The sequence below is a fragment of the Trichoderma gamsii genome (genome assembly GCF_001481775.2).
Source record: "Trichoderma gamsii strain T6085 chromosome Unknown Scaffold_16.2, whole genome shotgun sequence".
Taxonomy (NCBI): domain Eukaryota; kingdom Fungi; phylum Ascomycota; class Sordariomycetes; order Hypocreales; family Hypocreaceae; genus Trichoderma; species Trichoderma gamsii.
Window position 1 is genome coordinate 520350 of NW_020171353.1, and position 17877 is coordinate 538226.

Sequence of the window (17877 nt, forward strand, 5' to 3'; positions counted from 1 at the left end):
AGTCGGCCCTCAGACGTATGGAGTACAGGTACCTAATGTAGAACTCACTCCTAGAAGCTATAGAGCTTTTTTAGTTACCAACTGCGAAGCGAGTTCTTAAACGATGCTGATTGTTGCTCCACGCTGAGTCTGACAAGGCGGGAACAAGGAATAATAGCAGCAAAACTTCAGCTCTCATATCATGACTCTTACGACGTTCTTATCTTTCCAAATCATGATTGTACAGTACCATTTGCGTCGGCCGTATTCAATTAAGAGCACCACAAAAAACGGGCAACATTGCTACAGTAAGTCAAGTGGAAACATGTACATCGGATGCACATCATTTGCCAGGTTGTTTATCTTGATCGCAAAGAAACGCAACCAAGAAAACGGGAAAAAGGTCCGCTCCGAGAAAATCAGGCTTGGCAACAAGCCTTGGAGGATATCGTATCTTGGCAGCTAAGGTACCAGGTGGGACTGTTGTATTCGGCGATACTCGTACAACCCTGGAGGATTGTGATTCGCGTAGCAATAGTACTTTGCAATACTGCGGCTTTGCTACATTGTTTCTTTCCCTTTCTTGAAAGTGAGTCCCTTTTTCCTCAACTTAGTCGTGGCCATCATAATCTCAGTATACCAAATCGAGGTTCATAAGGCGCTCCTAGTACCTTAGCAGTCTCAAAAGCAAAGCTGGCCGACTTATAGGTACTTCCCCCCTTCTGCCATGACCGACGGCGAGCCCGTTGGATCGCGACCTTGACCTTGACCTTGACCTTGGCCCCGTGGCGGTGGCGTAGGCGTTGGCGCCGGCCAAAACATGTACACTATTTACCATAACAGCGCGGAGGAGAACCGAAAGGCGGTTTAACCTAATGGAAGGCTCTCGCGATACCATTGTAATAGGTAACCTACCACTAATAGGTAGTACGGAGTCTTTCTCATAACGTGCTAGAAAAGCGCTGCTTACCCGGCCGTTCCGCACCGTTTTGGCGCTTAGCAAATCAGCCAGGATCACCGGCAAGGGCCTTGCTCGGACCCTTGTTTTTATAACGACTCGCTTATGGCATATCAGGAAAGAAACTGGAATATCAATAGAATACACTACAATAGTGCTAGGTAGCAGCAGTGCTACGGTGAGCCGGAGGTGTGCAGCATACGATGCTGCGGGATGTGGGCGGTTGGCATTGTATGAGCTACATGCTGCTCGTGAATGCATCTCAAGTGGCCTTGCCCTTGTCTGCGCTGTCAGGCCTTGACATCCGCTCAGTATTCGTAGTAGCAGTACGTACAAGTAGTAATCACACCATTCTATACGGCTCTTGGCCATCCCAGTCCCAGTCCTAGTCTTGAATTTCACTCACGGCTTTAGGCAGCCAAATCGTCTGTTTCGACACGGTCCCTAAATTCAAAAGGGCAAGTTTGGTAGCGAGAGCGGCGATAATCTGTCGCTTGTATCTCCGTTTGTCTTTTACCTTATCCCGTCTCAATAGGATTCCGCCTAGAGAAGAATGAATGAGACTAAGGGCTAGCAGAGACATTAGTAAGTCCGCAAACTCCATAAGTCTCTCGCAGTCGGGAAGAATATACACCGAATGTACCACACAGATGCAGAGACATAGGGCAGAACAAAAGAAAGAAAGAATAAAGTAGGAAAATCTTCACGACATCGAATCGGGTACAGCATTCAAGTGAAGAGTCTCGTGCTTTCTGTGTCCCTATGACCTGTCAAAAGGTCAGTGCGTTGCTAGATACGTACGTAGATGGTATACATAAGCATAGAATGATATGATATGATATGAAATCAGGAGCTGTATAAGCACGTATCTATTACAATTATGGAGACTCGTCCGCTCGCCAAGCTTGCGCGGAATACAAGAATGGAGACGAGTTCCGTGGCAGTTTCTGATTACAGAGGGGGGCTCTGCTTCTTCGCATTAGTGCGTCCAGGATCACATCGGGAGCAAGAGTCTTGTTGTGTAGCATGGCTTCTGTTTCTAGAATGGTGTTCATTCTAAGCTGGTGAAGAATCAGCCCTGCATACCACTCTGGGAAGATACGCACATGCCAATACTTGCAGCTCATAACTGCGAATTTCCCATTCCTGTTCATCAATCCACAGCTGAAGCATTTTCAAATAGCCAAAATGGAGAATCACTTGTTGCATATTCATCTGCTTTCCAGATAGAATCTTGCTCAAATCTCCTCCATATCCTCCAAATCGTCGAGTGCAGGAAAGTCTCCAATCTCCACCCTTTCCGGCCGTACAAAAACACCATGCTTTAGCTCTGACGGCTGTCCCCAATAACGCTTGCCTGAGATGCTACCGTCGTTCTTCCCCACAGGCTCATCTAGATGAACCCCCACCCACGGCCCAGCACCACCAGGAATTTCTTCAACGTTGCCCACATACTTGACTTCACCTCGACGAGTGTCCTCGCCGCCGACTCGGCATCTTTTACCGACTTCAATGCCACGCTGGACAACCTCTTCCTTGAGGGCGGCCACCTTGGCCTCCTCACGGCTTGGCGCTGTAGGATCAAATCGGCCAAGCTTTTCCGTCTTCTTCCATGCTAGCACAGAGTCTGTCTTCTTCTCGTACTCATCATCGGGCATGACATATTTCTCAACGCCTGAAGTATCGGTGAAGTTAGGCCTGGATGAAGGTGGGCGGGTATCAACAACCTACGAAATCATGGCGTGTTAGCTTCGGCTCCATGTAGGCCCCTCTCCTCCTCTGCCGCCTGCGTCCATCCCCAGCAAATGCATAGAGACGCTCCATTACGGACGGCAGGGGCTCACGCGCCCAGACAAAACGTTTGGCTGCCCAAAGCCCTCCAAGAGAGGCCCGCTTTGGGACTTCATCAGCTCTTTTCTTTTTCCTCTCTTCGGGCATTGAGTCAATTGCAAAGCGATTCTCCACCCCACAGAGGCTAGTATGCACAGAGGCAGAGAAAGAAGAAGGCGAAGAGGATGAGAGAGACAAGCAAACTGAGGCATCTGCGTTGTGCAGCAGGGCATGGGATCAAACTCCGCATCCCTAGCAGCATGCTCAGCGGCTAATGAAATCGACAACGGTTGACTTACATGCAGCTCTGCATACGGGACCAGGGGAAAGCTGGACAGTTGGACGGCGTCTTCATCTGCTGCCTCGACTGGGATCTTTTCCGAGCCGGCTGATGTTTTGAGACTGAGTATCTGGCATGAAGGGGGGATGCCTGTGACGGGCTCGAGCTTTGCCTTGAGCATGAAGATGGTCCATGAAGGTGTGATGCGGCGCTCGGAGGCGGCGTACTCCGAAATCACCTGAATAGGGACGTCCGCCATGACGTTTGGGATTGTGTAGCTCGGCAAGAGGGCTTTTTTGGAGATTTCTAACGCTTCCCGGTAATAGGCCAATTGTGGTTGTTGTCTAGAATCAACCTCTCACTCACTCCCCTTTTTTTCGACAGTTCTCACTGCTACCTTCGGACAAACTAGCGGGGTTTGGCCCCTAGAACTCGCAAACGCGGATGGAGCGCGGAGGAATTTGATCGAAGGATGTCGCTAGTGGCCCTGAGAACGGCCGTTGACAGCAAGCAATATGCTGATGCGACGGTGGCCAGGGAGCAGAGCAGAGAATGAGGATGCAGAGCGAAGAAAAGAAGATAGATGAGAGGAGGAAAATACTAGTAGTATTATGTCGGCAGTTATATGTCCAGTTTTTAAGGTACCTGTCGATTTCTCATCAGGCCAATTATTGTCGGTGCCTACCAAGTTAGCACCTGTCCTATAAAGCAAGAGCCAGGCGCCAAATGGTAGAAGGCAGCTACGGCTTGACGCCACAGCAAAAATAGGCGTTAGTGGGACATATGCGGTACCTAGCAGCTGACATAGGGGTCCAGTTACAACACCGTCCACTGCAGCACCGCGCTGTGCAAAGTATTTGCCGACCGGCAAACGTAAGCTGTACTTTGTTTGCCCAGCCTAATACGCGGAAACCAGCCACAGCGGCGCATTTTATATTCACAGCGCCACTTTGGGCTTGAAGCGGTATCTTGGTAACAGCCAATTCCTACAGGTAGAGGCAATGGTTCTCTGCCTGATATCCAGGGGAATTACTTTGATGATTGCGTTACAAAGCAGTCTGTGACATGGCATATTCCCCATATAGGCTCGACAATCTTCACGGCTGCTCTGGGCATCAGGTATCAAAGGCGTCTGAACTGAACAGATGCCTAGAAGAGGCCTGCTAGGGTCCTGCAGAGTCGTTACCCACATTGGACCGCTGGCAGGCAAACGGACGGGACGCCTCCCAGATCCTTGCCACCCGCCTTTGAGGGTATCCGCTGCCGGCCATATGCTATACGGTACAAGCATAGGCATGTCATAAATGACCAGATTAACCTGGGTGACCTGTCCTGTGTTTGCATCGGAGCTTTGCCGCAGAGCAACCTTGTTTAGGTGCGTGGTCGCCGTAGCGGGCGTGGAGAGGGTAAGGATGTAAGTGCCCAAATGCCAGGCCCAATCGCAGCACGGCCATGGCTGTTGTAGGTATTGATACGAAATAGCAATACCCAGTACCAGCGGTAAACAGCGGTACTGGCGGTCGATGGAGAGAATACTGGAACATGCCTTGAATTTCGTTGAAACTTGAATGTTGAAGCTCATGTTGAATAAGCGAGGTAGGCGAGATGTCTTGCAGACGTAAAGGCCTTTGTTAGGGCAGTTTAAAGTTTTTGGGCTAATATCCCGTTGTTTATACGGTCTATGTGCTGCCTATTTAGTATGTGTTCGCATACAAGTAGGTGGTAGATAAGTGCCATGGTGATGATTGGCATCAATTGGCCCGTGGCTACTCCACAACCCGCATTTGCCAGATCTCTCACGTAACACAGCATTAAGTGCTGTAGATACGACAGCCTCTTTTTTGGACTAGATATCTAAGTTACTGCAGCAAAGCCTCATCCGCGCAAGCAATCTTCCAAATCCTACCGACCTCTTGATTTACTGTATCCTGTAGAGCATTTCTTGATGATGAAAAGGCGGGGGACACGGCCGTTTCACACTGTGGGCAATTCCTATTCCTGGTCGGTACGTCCTCTCATCATAAGCAAAAGAGCAGCCTGAGTATCGAGTTATGCCATGTACAAAATCACAAGAAAAAAAAATATGAATGAGAAAACTGCGTGAGCCTGAAGAGAGCCCAACGTACGTTGTTGATGGGGGTCTCTTTCGTCTCTCGCAGCATACGCCTCATTGATTGACGGACAACATTTCCCGTTCCAACGCTGCTGAATGAGATGGGTTGGGATGAAGCACCACTCCCAACGACCCCGGCCGGGCATAAAGACGGAGGCAATGCTACCCTAGCCACGCCTCAATCAACTTCCTCCCATCTTCGGTGATGCCCCCGTCCATTGAGAGCGTCGTGGCGTCTGGCACCTGACCCAACGCTCACCGCCGCCACGTCACGACCTTCTATTGCCTGGTTTAAGTGCATCCTGCAAGTTCTACATCAAGAGGGGGGAGAAAGAGGAGACGAAGAGCTGCCAAGCAGCAGTAGTAGCAGCGTACTAATCTAGTAACTGTAGTGGTGGTTCTACAGAGATCCGCTTCTCCAGCAACGACAGACGTGGAGTTGATAGGGAATACCTACCTCTTTTCTTCAGGTTGCGCCACTACTTACTGCCCCGTACGTCTACCAGCACAAACAAGAAGATCCTCTGCTTATGCAGGCCGAGATTGGATTGGCTGGTGGATTTGTTAGTAAGTAATACAGTACTACTTGTACATGCACTGTTAGGGGTGGCCTTCCCGCACACAACGCTGCACCGGCTGGCTGCCCACGCGATTGGTAACGGGCAAAAAAAAAAATTGCTGCATATCCCGCGATGACAGACAGATGTGAGATGTGATGTCGGGGAACGGGTGCTGAAACGACGTCGTCTGACAGGGATGTCTCTGCAGATGGTGTGTCGAGCCAACAAAGTCTTCTGTGGGTGCATCCACTATGGCATTCGAATCTGATAATAGCAGCAGCATCGTAGTCTACTTGTAGGTATGTCATTCCGTAGATGTAGTGAACGATAATGACAACCAATGCTTGGTCAACGCAATTGGTTGAGAACAACCATCTTGACTTGAGTGGGGAGGGAATATCGGTATATGTCGTCTCCGAAGCTGATTATCGGAACTTTGCTACACAAGGTTCAGCACATATTATGCCACTACTCAGGGCCCTTACCTAGAATTGCGGATATTGTTGCTCCGTGCTCTATACTGCTGGCACTAAACACCTACTGACAGTACTACTAGCATTGGTAAGTATGCAGTACCATACTGCTACTGTATTGAGCTCCTCTTACCGCCTCGTGCAATAGTTGATGATGGCGTTTCGGGACGGCACCGCGGCTGGTGGTGGGGCGGGGGTTGTGCTCCGTATCTTAATAGGTACGAAGTGCTGCCACTACCAATACTTAGGTACCATGCTAACCCCCGTATCATAGAAAAGAATGAATCACGAAACGCAGAGCTGACTACCTGACGAGGATCGGTTTGTGAGCGGTAGACAAGGGCCATCGCGGGCTGAAAAAAATGGCTCTGCTCATCAATATTGCCTCTTCTGTTACAAGGTACCTAGTGCTATAGGTAGCTAGTATATTCAGCTAGTATTAGATAGAACTTACTTGTATGCCAGTTGTTCCTTGTCTATCAGCCGTTCTATTAGTAGGCACAGAGTACTTGGTAGATTAATGCAATAGGTAGCGAAGGTAGAGTGCTGGGGATTTTCGGCTCTCGCCGCTACTCGGGCAGCAACGCTAGTTTGGAGCTCGGAGCTTGGATGTGTGTTATACGTAGCTATTAATGGCAACGCATGATAATAACAGTTCCAATCTTCAAGCCACGAGCATGGCACAGAGTACTGTACGCTCATATTGCAAATACAGGTATAGAACACATATATGTTGGTAGACTGGGTTGCTGTTCAACGGCAGCACGGGTCGTGGGGGAGAGAACCCCCCATTGCCGCATAACGGCCTGTGGATGCAGGAGTGGGCGTCAGCAGGACGCCATGACGCTACTGATAAAGAGTGGCTTGCTTTGTTCACCGCAGATCGTCGACTCACCAAGAGCGGTATCCAGCACGTCTACAGTAAAGACGATATCTTTGTTTTGGCGGGTGAGTACACTTCTTGTTGGCGGCTGTGGCTCTCTCTTCCAGCAGCTGTTCATCGAGATGGCGAGCTAATGGTGGTGTGGTGGACCTGCTACAAATCAGACAGGGGTATGAAGGCAACTCGTGGGCCATGATTCAATCTCTGGAGCGGCTCGGATGACGGTGCAGCTGAGAGGCGCAGACCGCCGGCAGGACAGACAGCAAGCAGAGGCAAGACCACGAGGGGCGTACGAACAGGATCTCTAGGACTCATGTACGCTGACTGGTCGATCATGGTTCGCAGTCAGTTCGACGAACGATGCGCCCTTGTCCTGGCACCGGCTCCTGAGGGCCAGCTCACACACACACTTTTGCAGGCAAGGTGCAGTAGCTACATGTGCTTGTAGCATCCGCATCCACACCTCTCTGTGCCTCCCACGCCTCTCTGCTCGCTCGTATTGCTGCTCGCCGGGACACGCCGTCTATTTGCTTGTATACGAAGTGGCTGCTGAAGCTTTGCGCACAGATATCGTGTATCAACATTCTTCGCGCCTTACTACATTCCCGCGAAACGCAGAGAGCCGAGTGCATGTAGCCTGGAGTTGACCGCCAGTTCGTTCATCGGCAGCCCCGGGCAAGCGCCCTGGCGGTGATGAAAGTCAGCTTGCCTGATCAGACTCCTTTCATCCGCGGTGGCTTGCTTGGTGAAGACCGATGCAGATGAGATTATTTGCTTCCTGGGGCTGGGTTGAAAGCGTGGGATGGAGTTGTGTGAAACAGGTGAGCCGAGAGAAAGAGAGTGAGAGAGATGCAGTGTAATTTTAATGGGCCGTAAGTGAAGTGCCATTATGGGCTGAGGCAGGAATGACTGGCAGGACTGGCAGGTATCTGCCAAGTACTACTTGGCAGCTTACACTAACAAACACTACTAGGGGCCATGTACCTGTACTCGATGCATGCGACGGATGCTCGCGTGCGCTCGAGATATCGTAGATTAAGCAGTAGAATCTGTCAATATCAGCTTGAAATTAACGTACTTGATGCTTGTCAGCAGTCCCCGTCTACCTCATTTGAGCGGCAAACCAAGTTCGGAAGACTCGTTTCGCTACCCAGATATTGTGTCACACTACTCAAATAAACGCTGCGATTGGCCCTGGCTTAACTTGGAGAATAATGTAAGCAACGATCTGATAAAGATTGACAACTCCTATCCACACTGTACTTCACATTGTAAACAAGCCCGAGATACAGCAAGTGTGGGGATTATTTTATTGTCTTATACTACAATGCAAGTACAACATCTTAAAGAGCTTGAGAGTGCTAAAGTTGATAGTACCACAATCTCAATTACTTGCTCACCTCACTCTTGATTACGGATTCAGATAACAAATAACTGATAACAGGTGGCGTTCGCTATTCCCATGTCTTTGATTGATTCCAGGCTCTGACTATCTCGCTTCGGCTCGCTGCTTGGCTTCGTTAGGTGCTAGGCGTGCTGACAGATAGCCGTTGCTTGCTACAATGCAGGCCTCCCTTCTCTTCCCCTTTGCATTGGCTTCTGCCTAATATTACTCTGCGACAATCATGGCACCCTGCTCCTTGACCATGCACTACAGGCGCAGAGTTGCGAAAAGTGCCGAGTTCTGAACAGGGCCAGGGGTTGCCGCGCATTCATACAAGTAGTACTATACCAGCATAGGTAGACGGCGCTTCCCCGTATCTAGCTCATAGCCTCAAGCAGTAAGTAGTACGGAGTACGCCCGTCAAACAGAGCCGACAGCTTGGTTACGACGTCAGACTGATCATCCGGTTTTAAATTCGGCTCCCGCAATGTAACATCGTCTGCGGACTTTTTCTCTATTACTACCTGCTGTTGGACTGGGCTATGCCTGTACGCATATATGTAGCTAATCAGGCTAGAGATATGACAGATCTAGCAGAGGCTTTAATAGTGTCTGGCCATGAGCCAGGGAGTAGCAGTACAAGACTTTTGCATATCCCATGTCGAGTGCTCTGGACGATTGAGCAGCATATGGCAAGGAGCGTGCTGATGACGGTGGCAAGCATTGCTTGAACAAGCAGCAGCAGCAAGAACCGGTTATGAAATCCCCAACACTGGGCCTATTATCTGGGGTAACGATGAATTTACTAGGATCGTTTTATACGTTGTAGGTACAAGTACTGTCCGGAGTTCCGCATTGCCTAAAACAACGACGGCTCGAGATGCCAAGGCTTTTGGACGGAACGTACATCCGAGAAACGACATGTTATAGATGGAGACTGTGGCAATATAAAGACTGTTTCATCTTATATTGCGTCGCTGGTGACTGCATGCAGAGGCAACGGACGTGGCATTTGAAAGAGGCACACTCTCTAGGAGTAAGAAGAAGAAGACATGTCTCTGAGTCTATGATACATACATACCCTTTCAATTCCGAAGCGAGCACATTCTATCTCCGATAAGACTTGTTCACCGCGGTTTTGGGCTTGGCGAACCAAGCTGAAACTAGTCTGCTGACAACCATTCCAAATTTCACATAGACCTTGTTGTGGCGTCACAATACATGTATTGTTATTTGTACATACATGGAAGCCTGGAGTAGAGTAGAGGAGGAAAAAAAACAAGAATGCAACTACTAGGTACTTACTATGAAACTGCGAGAGCCGAAACCACCTTGGTACCTAAGAAAGCAAAGTATCGGTCGCCGACGACGGTTTAATTACAATAGTACAGGGTCTGCCCTGACAACAGAAGGCCTGGTATAGCCTCTCTACCATTTTAGAGCGTAAATTCACTACAACTTGCCTATCTGCGCAGGGATTGGCAACTTGTAGAGGCGAGCATACGCTACTAGGTAGCTGCTCCCCCAGTAGAAGTACTATTTACAGGCTAATGGCAAGATGATTGACTATCATTCCCGTAAGACGATCGAAGCATCCACTATGGCCATATATAAGCGTGGTGCTAACTATGTATGGGCTCGAGGAGCCCTGCTTGGCTAGTTGCTGTATTGCCACTCCATTATCCCAAAGCCTCCAATGCACATGTGCTTTTACATACGACGCTATTTGACAGCAACTACCTCCCTCTTTCCATCTTCTGCTGTAGTATCAAGGAGAAGAAAGTTTCAATAGAGAGCTGGTCCTCGAGCCAACTTACAGATACTATTTTTTTTATAGATAGAAATCGTTATTGCGGCACGAGATGACTACGCTACCGCCGGGATCACCTAGACAAGTCAGACTGTAATATTTGGGGGCGAAGAGCTGTCGATACGAGCCCAGCGAACCCAATGGGCACACTCCTAGCATGAGTAGGATGCAGGATGCCAAACTACCTCATCTTACAGAGGCTGGTTGCGAATTGCGAGCCACTAGCAATCCAGAAGACTTGTCCAGGCCATTTACTTTGTACCCAGCAGCTCATAACATGCCCGAGGTACCTAGCTGCCTACATACCCAGCATATAGTAGCAATTGACTCGGGCATCCAGCATTTAGCACCTTTCAATGCATGAAGGCGTGGCCAGGTCAGGTGCTACACTGCATATATGAAGTCCCTGGACAAGAGCTGCCTTGGTGGCTTCAGATATACTAGCGATGTAGGGGCAGCAGCATCAAGACAGGTCAAGCCACAGCTCATTGGCAGGCTCGTTTGAAGGCCAAAAGCAAAGTGTACCTCCGTACTTGCATACAAGTACAGGAAGTGGTGAGGCCATGGCGAATGGGGCGGCCAGTTGAGAGGAGCTGGGCCAAAGGGGGGCGTGTGTATGAAACAGTGGTCTCTTTGTCTAATCCCTGCGCTGGCCATACACAGGTAGTGCCACAGCAGCTGCTAGAACGGATCGAGAGACGGGTTCCCGACTTAGCTCCCAGACAACATGCCAGGATGGAGCTGCTAATCTATCTTTATACCCAAATGCACGGCTGTCGAGTAGCCTGTAAGGCATATACTTCAAGTTGTACGGTACTGTAAGGGATGTACATGTTGTACAGGAGCACACGCTTGGCTTGGCAGGTAGGTACTTGGGATGCGTAGCGCGCGGCGGTGGGAGCGGCGGTACCTTGGGCTGTTCCTTGGCGCATTCAATACTGCTACTAGTAGTAGCAGTACTAGTGGTACCTGTACTTGCACATACATCCCTTCTCCCCCATGCACATGCACCTGCGCACGCACACTAGCAACCCAAAAAAAGAAAAGAAGACGAAGCCATCCACATGTCCACCATCTCCTTGCACCGAATACGTGGTGCTGTGGCAAGAGCTGAGCGACGATGGCGGTGCGAACGAAGCTCGGGCTCGACGAGGCTTAGAGCAACCAGGCCAGCCTGACAGCGAGATTGAGCTGGAGACGAGGCCTGTCTGTCTGCCTCGCACGAACACAGTCTGCCCCGACGCGTACGGTACAGCAAGGCGGTGATGCATCCACGGTCACCAAGTGAAGTGAAGCGACGCAAGAGAAGGGCATGAAACCTCATCAGCAGTGAATGACGCACGCCGGCACTTGGAACCCACCAGACGCCATTGCACGTCTGCTCCAGCAGTCAGCCGCTAGACGAACAGCAGACGACGTGGGCGATCTGGCAACGCTCGGCTGAAACATGCAGCGAGAAGGCCACGATGCTCCAGCCTCCACTCTGGGAACCCAAAGAGGATCCGGGGCCTTTGATTAGCTTTCCATCTGCAGGGCCCTGGTGCGTATTCGTGGCCGGTGATGCAATGAGCCTGGCGACCTCTGACGACCACAAGCCACCGCCATGGTGCGTCTTGCTCACCGACTTGGACCAGACGTCGACTTGACGATGGCATGAGCTGGAGCGCCGCCAGTGACTCGAGCAAGCTTCGATTCGATTCTCCCTTTTTTTTCTCTTTGCTTCTTTTCTGCCGAGACTATTTGCTGTGGCCTCTGCTGGCCTGGTTTCCAGCCGCACCCCCTCCCTGCTGCGTTTCTTGCTCTTACTTCTTCCATTGAGTCTCAGGCGTCTTTGGTGGTGATGGATGTCGGCATAGTCTTCAGCCCAGCTCCGTCTCTTTGTCATCCTCGCACTCACACCCTCTTCTTTTTCCCGCTCCATCTCGCGTCTCGCCACTGCCGACAAGCTAACATTTCCCTCTTCTGTATTGGCTTTTGATCAATTGGTTCGTCACGTACCGGGAGCTAGCCCTACGTTGTTCGGGCCCTAGCTTGAGTTGAGCCCCAGGCTCTATCGTGCTGCTTGCTTGCTCCTCCATGCATGCAAACCTGTCCTCTCTTGTCGTCTTTCCAAACGACACTCCCCCACCGTTCCCTGCCTCCCCCAGTCCAGCTGGCGTCGAGCAGGCCAATCAGCCCCGGCTGCCGGTTCTGGCTGGTTTTTCCAGGTCGACTCCCCCCCTGGACGCAACGGCCAGATGCACCATCAAAGTGGCTTCCCGGACTGGCGTCCGCCCTGTCCCCAGCGCTGGGCTCTCTCCACCCCTGCCTGGTCCATCTGACGTTTCCTCTCTCGCGGGACTGCCCAGATGGAACTGAGACTCTCCCAAGGCCTTTTTACAAGCACTGCAACCCGATCTAGTGACAGGGTCCTGGTCTGGCCTTGACGTAGTGGCCCGTTGCCGCCGGCCCCATGCTCTGCTTCATCGGCTCCTCTCATCTCCCCCCAATTGGCCCCATGAACCCCCCGGCCACGCCAATCATTTGGCATTTTTCGCCTTCATAAACACGTTCCCGGGACTGCAAGTCCATTGTATTCACTCCCCGAGACACAAGCACATTCAAGCACAGTTTCTTCTCTCTTCTGCCGTCTTCTTCCCTCCTCTTCACGGTACTTGCAAGTCCAGCTACCTACAACCCGAGCATCTCTTATCATCCTCAAGCTTTCAGCCTCTGCGGCTGTATTCGACTCTGGCAACGCTAGGCAACGATAGGACAGCACACATCTTGCTCCCTGCTTCTCTCCATCTTTGACGCTGTCGTTCTTGACTTCATACGCATCACGCACGAGGGGCTGGTCCGTCTGCCTAGGCCCCCTTTATTGCCCTTTGCAACAGCTCTCGTGACAACCGTCACGCCAAGGGAAAAAAAAAAGAAAAAAGAAAAAGAAAAGAAAAAAAGAAAAATCCAGGAACATCGACCGTCTCGAGGACACTGTGTCTCGGCCACAATTTGCTGACAGTGCTTTGCCACCTCACTGGGCCATTACGCCGGCCCTCATCATCGCCTCATTTGCATAGCCCGCGCCGGGGCTTAAGCAGGCAGTCGCTGAGCTGGCTCAACTCCAGAGCCAGTCGCTGCTCTGCCTCCCGCAGGCAGGGCCACCGACGTCGTTCAACGTGGTCGCACACGGCAGTTTCGGCCTGATCCGCGGTCCTGGCGCCTCTGCTGACCGACCCCGTCTGGGCGGCAGAGGCTTGACTACCAGCTCCGTGGATATCGCCTCTCTGCTTCGAATTCCAGCCTCAAACGAGCCCTCCGTGTCCCACACAAGACAGCTTCGACCTGCCTCCGTGCCATCAACTCCTACGACTACTCCTCATGACCTCCTCCCTTCACGTGTAGGGCCTTTGCCTGTAGTTCCGACGCTCGTCCCGAGTAATCGGCGCAGTATGACACCTCACGTTCCAGACCAGCCAGTCAAGAAACAAAGCAAATGGTCTCCCGAGGAGGATGCCGTCATTATCGAGCTCCGTGGGAGAGGCATGAAGTGGGAAGATGTTTCCAAGCGACTTCCGGGACGCAGTGCCATCAGCTGTCGGCTTCACTACCAGAACTATCTCGAAAGACGCAGTGAGTGGGATGAGGAACGCAAGAATAAGCTCGCTAGGCTCTATGAGAGGTATGTATGGGCTACAGCAACACAGAATAATCTCACCCCCTTTTTTTCCAGCATATATGTCTCGACTTGTTATTTTGGGTTTTAACCATCACTATTTCATCTCCCTCACAATCTGGAGCTTCGATCCTCATGAACATGGCTAATATCTAACTAATGTACTTATAGATTCAAATCTGATATGTGGGCCAAGGTGGCTGAAGAATTGGCTGTTCCCTGGCGAGCAGCCGAAGCGATGCACTGGCAGCTTGGAGAGGCGGATATGGCTCGACGAGCTGGAGTAGTTCCTTTCTCTCTCGCTGCCGTCAACAATGAGGCGGCGAGCAACAGGGCCATGGCCAGTCGAAACCAGGCGCCGATTCAGCCACTCGATAGTAGCAATCTTCGTGATGTCAAGCCACCATCTCCTCACTCGAGCTACAGCCGTGGCCAGCTCATGCCCCCCATGACACCTGCACGAACATCTCGACGAGGACCTATCAACTCTCAACCACCTCCCCCACCGCATGCGCGACCAATGCTACCTCCCCATCCCCAACACCTGCATCAAACACCCCATTCCTCCCCCCACGCAGTAGTGCCAGGACCATCGGCTCCGCAACAGCAGCAGCAGCAGCCGCCGCCGCCGCCGCCGCCGCCGGCAACTGCCACTGCTTTGCCACACCCTCATCCTGATTACCGCCGCAGCCCGGGTCCTGGTCTTGCCCCAATTCAACCTCACCCTCCGTCTCACAACGCCGGCCCTCTGCCAAGCCTTGCACAGTTGACTACAGGAATGAGTCCGTATGGCCCGCCAAGCGGACCGCCAACACCAACATCTCTGCCTGCGATCAATAACCCTTCGATGCCTCGTTATATGCCATTGGAACCACAACAGACAGGAACAAAGCGGCGAGCGAGTCCTGATATGACAAGGCCGGATGGTGCTCATAGGCGAAGACTGGCATAAAAATCCTACTCTTGCTCAACTACCAAACGATTTCATATCTGCTGCTAAGAAAGGAAGAGAGGCGTGTATACGACAAGCCAAAGTTGCTGAGATATGGCACTGGGAAAGACGAGGAGTTAAAGAAAAAGACAAAAGTCTTAAAAAAAAAAATAGGCACAGGTTATTCATTCGTTATTTGGACTAAGGCAAACGCTTTAATGATTCGACGAATAGCATGCATTGGGACAAATATGCACTGCAATATCAATAGACGGGAAATACGGAACACGGTTCATGGGACAACACATTACTCACTGACACGGACGGATGGTATCAACAGTACACTATGCCCGGTCACAGACACTAAGACAGCCTGCTATTTGTTTTGTTTTCTGAGGCTTTTCTTTCCTTTCCTTTCTTTCCAATTCCTTCTTTCCAATTCTTTCCAATTCTTTCCTAGATGTTCTGTTATTATTGTACCAGCTCTCTGTCAATCAAGTTCCGCACTCCTTTTCTTTTTTTTCTTTTTTTTTTTTGGTTATTATTTTCCGGTCTACGGCTAGAGGCGCTTCTTGGAATACAGAAAAACTACACTGACTCTGGGCTTTCTTTCTGGTGGGTTTTGGTTCATGAAACAGGGCATTTCTACTATGGCTTTAGAGGTACATGAGAGCAGACCAATGGCAGCTGATAGCTGATGGGAAGAATCTTTTTTTTTTCCAAAGGTATCCGTGTTGAAGTATTAGGGGGCATGTTAGGAGGTGATGAAGAGATTTTGAAAGGGCATGAAGCGAAAGGGCGTTTTTCTTTTATTCTTTTTGTATTCTTCTTCTCCCCTTTCTGCTTTTGGGGAGACAATGGCATTGGGCATACACTGGGCATAAAACTTTTACTAGTTTGTACTTGTTCTACTCTTTTAGCTAGCATACAGCATATCTGCAGCGTTCACTTTGTATCAATCAAATTAGCTATCATGATTATCATTATCAGAAACATTATGCGCTTCAACCACCATTCTTGTTGATGTTGGGTACAGTCTTTCTTTCTTTCTTTCTTTGGCTCTCGTGTAACAGCACGTTTCATGTCTCCTCACTGCTACATATCACCCACCAGTTGTCCTTTTCATAGCCACTCTCCAAAACAACTCCCCCCGCAGCCTCAACGTCCTCCTCCAGCTCGCCCTTCCGATACAGATGATAATACCGCTGATACGTCGCGTCCGGCTTGTCCTTTGAGCGCATCACCCACGGCACCAGCGTATCCTGCTCCGACCCTTCGTCCCACCCCCTGCGACTGGTGCCCTGCTCCAGCGCCCAGGCATAGATGAGCACCTTGCCACCGGCCCTCACGCACCGCAGCAGCGCCGCGATGCACTCGCGCCGCCGCTCGGCCGTGGACAGGTGGTGGATGACGGCGACGCAGATGACAAAGTCAACGGAGCGCTCGCGGTAGGGCAGGCTCAGGGCGTCGGCGACGACGACCTCGCCGCTGCGCTCGGATCGGGCGAGGCGCACCAGGTTCTCGCTGCGGTCGGAGCCGAAGATGTGCAGCGTCGGGTTGACGGGGAGATACTTGCCGTTGCCGCAGCCGACGTCGAGGCCCGTGGTGCCCGGGGGCTGGGCCGTGAGGAAGGAGGAGATTAGGGGCCAGGGCTTGTGGCGGGTTGAGGAGAAGTGCGGCGCGATGGCGTTGTAGACGGAGTGGACGTGGGTGGCCTCGTAGGCCTCTGCCGAGGACTCCATTGTACGATGATTTCGATTGCTGGATTTTCTTTTCTTATTTTCTGACTGAATTGGTGAAGTGGTGGGTGGTTTGTGTGAAAGTGGGCTGCAGTTTTGACTGGGGGCGTTGTTGTGTATATGAGTAATGAGGGTGAGATGTTGAGCGAGATCCGGTGTGAGCATGGATGATTTTGGTGTTATGATGAGTTATCAGATAGAAGGTGCAAGTTTTTTTTTTCTTTAGATGAAACCGGGGGAGATTTTAGGTTCTCCCCTAAAACGGGCCGTGGCGGCTTGTGTAAGAGCCGGAGCTACTAGTAATGCATTCACAAATTGATGAGTTTGAGTTTGAAGATTGCTGGTCTGTAACAGCGATGAGAAAATTCTCACTCTATTTGGTGGTTTCACTGCATTTCTCAGACATGGCTGTCAAAAAAAAAAAAAAAAAAAAAAAGTCTACGATAGAAAGGCTAAGCGGTTAGAAAGGGCGTTTGAAAAAAAAAAAAAAAAAGCAGAGCCATGGGGTGTGCATATAAACTGGTTGTCCCACGCGCAAAAAACCCAAGCGGTTGCTTCGTGCGGCGGGAAGCGCCTAAATCGCGTGGGGAGGAAGGGATTGAAGCTTATCTTCCGCCAGTTTTGATATACCGTGTAGGTCGTATTCTTCTGCGTGCAAGGGGGGTTTTTTTTTTTGTTGACACTCGATGAACGCCCCGATGGACCCCTTGCTCCATCGTGAGATTTGCTGCTCTTGTTGTTGGCTGACAACTTTTATTTTTCCTTTTTTCCTAGACCATTGCCGTGCCGTGCTGAGGTGGTATTGTTCGGTGGTATTGGGGGACCCCCTGGTTTTAAGGGCGTGTACAGATCGGAGGGGGCCATCATCCATGGATCCTGGGCTGATGAAGGACAAAAGTGCTCTGTGGATATTTGAGAATGACAGCCAAGGATAAGGTCTATCATCAACTCGTAGATTGCGGGTTGCTTGCGGGTAGTAGGGATTATGTGATAATGATGCCTGTATAAGTAAGCAGGATAGGTGAGTGAAGCCCGCAGGAGATATTGATTGATGCCGAATGTTGATTGATTTCCGAGTACTGTAAGGGAATAGGGCACTATCATGGCAACATGTTCTTGACTCGCTCGCCCGTCTATGTCTTACATATGGGGGCTATTTTTTTTGCTTTTCGTTAATCTCCGCTTTCCTGTCTTTCCTTTTTAAGAAGATGGCAGCTTCCAATTCTGTAATGATGTTCACCGTTTGTGGCGCTCGTGTGCAGCATATACTTGTCACCGTCAC

General features: G+C 50.7%; 3 protein-coding genes across 3 annotated transcripts; 1 reads left to right on the forward strand and 2 right to left on the reverse strand.

The window, feature by feature from the left end:
- Positions 1-2175: 2175 nt before the first annotated feature.
- TGAM01_v205326 (CAP-Gly domain-containing protein) lies at positions 2176-3306 on the reverse strand (the record flags this gene model as incomplete). Its single annotated transcript, XM_018803288.1, has 2 exons — positions 2176-2664; positions 3067-3306. 2 exons carry the CDS (start codon positions 3304-3306, stop codon positions 2176-2178), a joined length of 729 nt encoding a protein of 242 aa, XP_018663326.1.
- A 9040-nt stretch (positions 3307-12346) lies between these two features.
- On the forward strand, positions 12347-14877 carry TGAM01_v205327 (hypothetical protein; the record flags this gene model as incomplete). The annotated part of the gene is made up of 3 exons (XM_018803287.1): positions 12347-12592; positions 13330-13931; positions 14097-14877. 3 exons carry the CDS (start codon positions 12347-12349, stop codon positions 14875-14877), a joined length of 1629 nt encoding a protein of 542 aa, XP_018663325.1.
- A 1058-nt stretch (positions 14878-15935) lies between these two features.
- Positions 15936-16598, reverse strand: TGAM01_v205328 (hypothetical protein; the record flags this gene model as incomplete). Its single annotated transcript, XM_018803286.2, has 1 exon — positions 15936-16598. One exon carries the CDS (start codon positions 16596-16598, stop codon positions 15936-15938), a length of 663 nt encoding a protein of 220 aa, XP_018663324.2.
- Positions 16599-17877: the final 1279 nt, after the last annotated feature.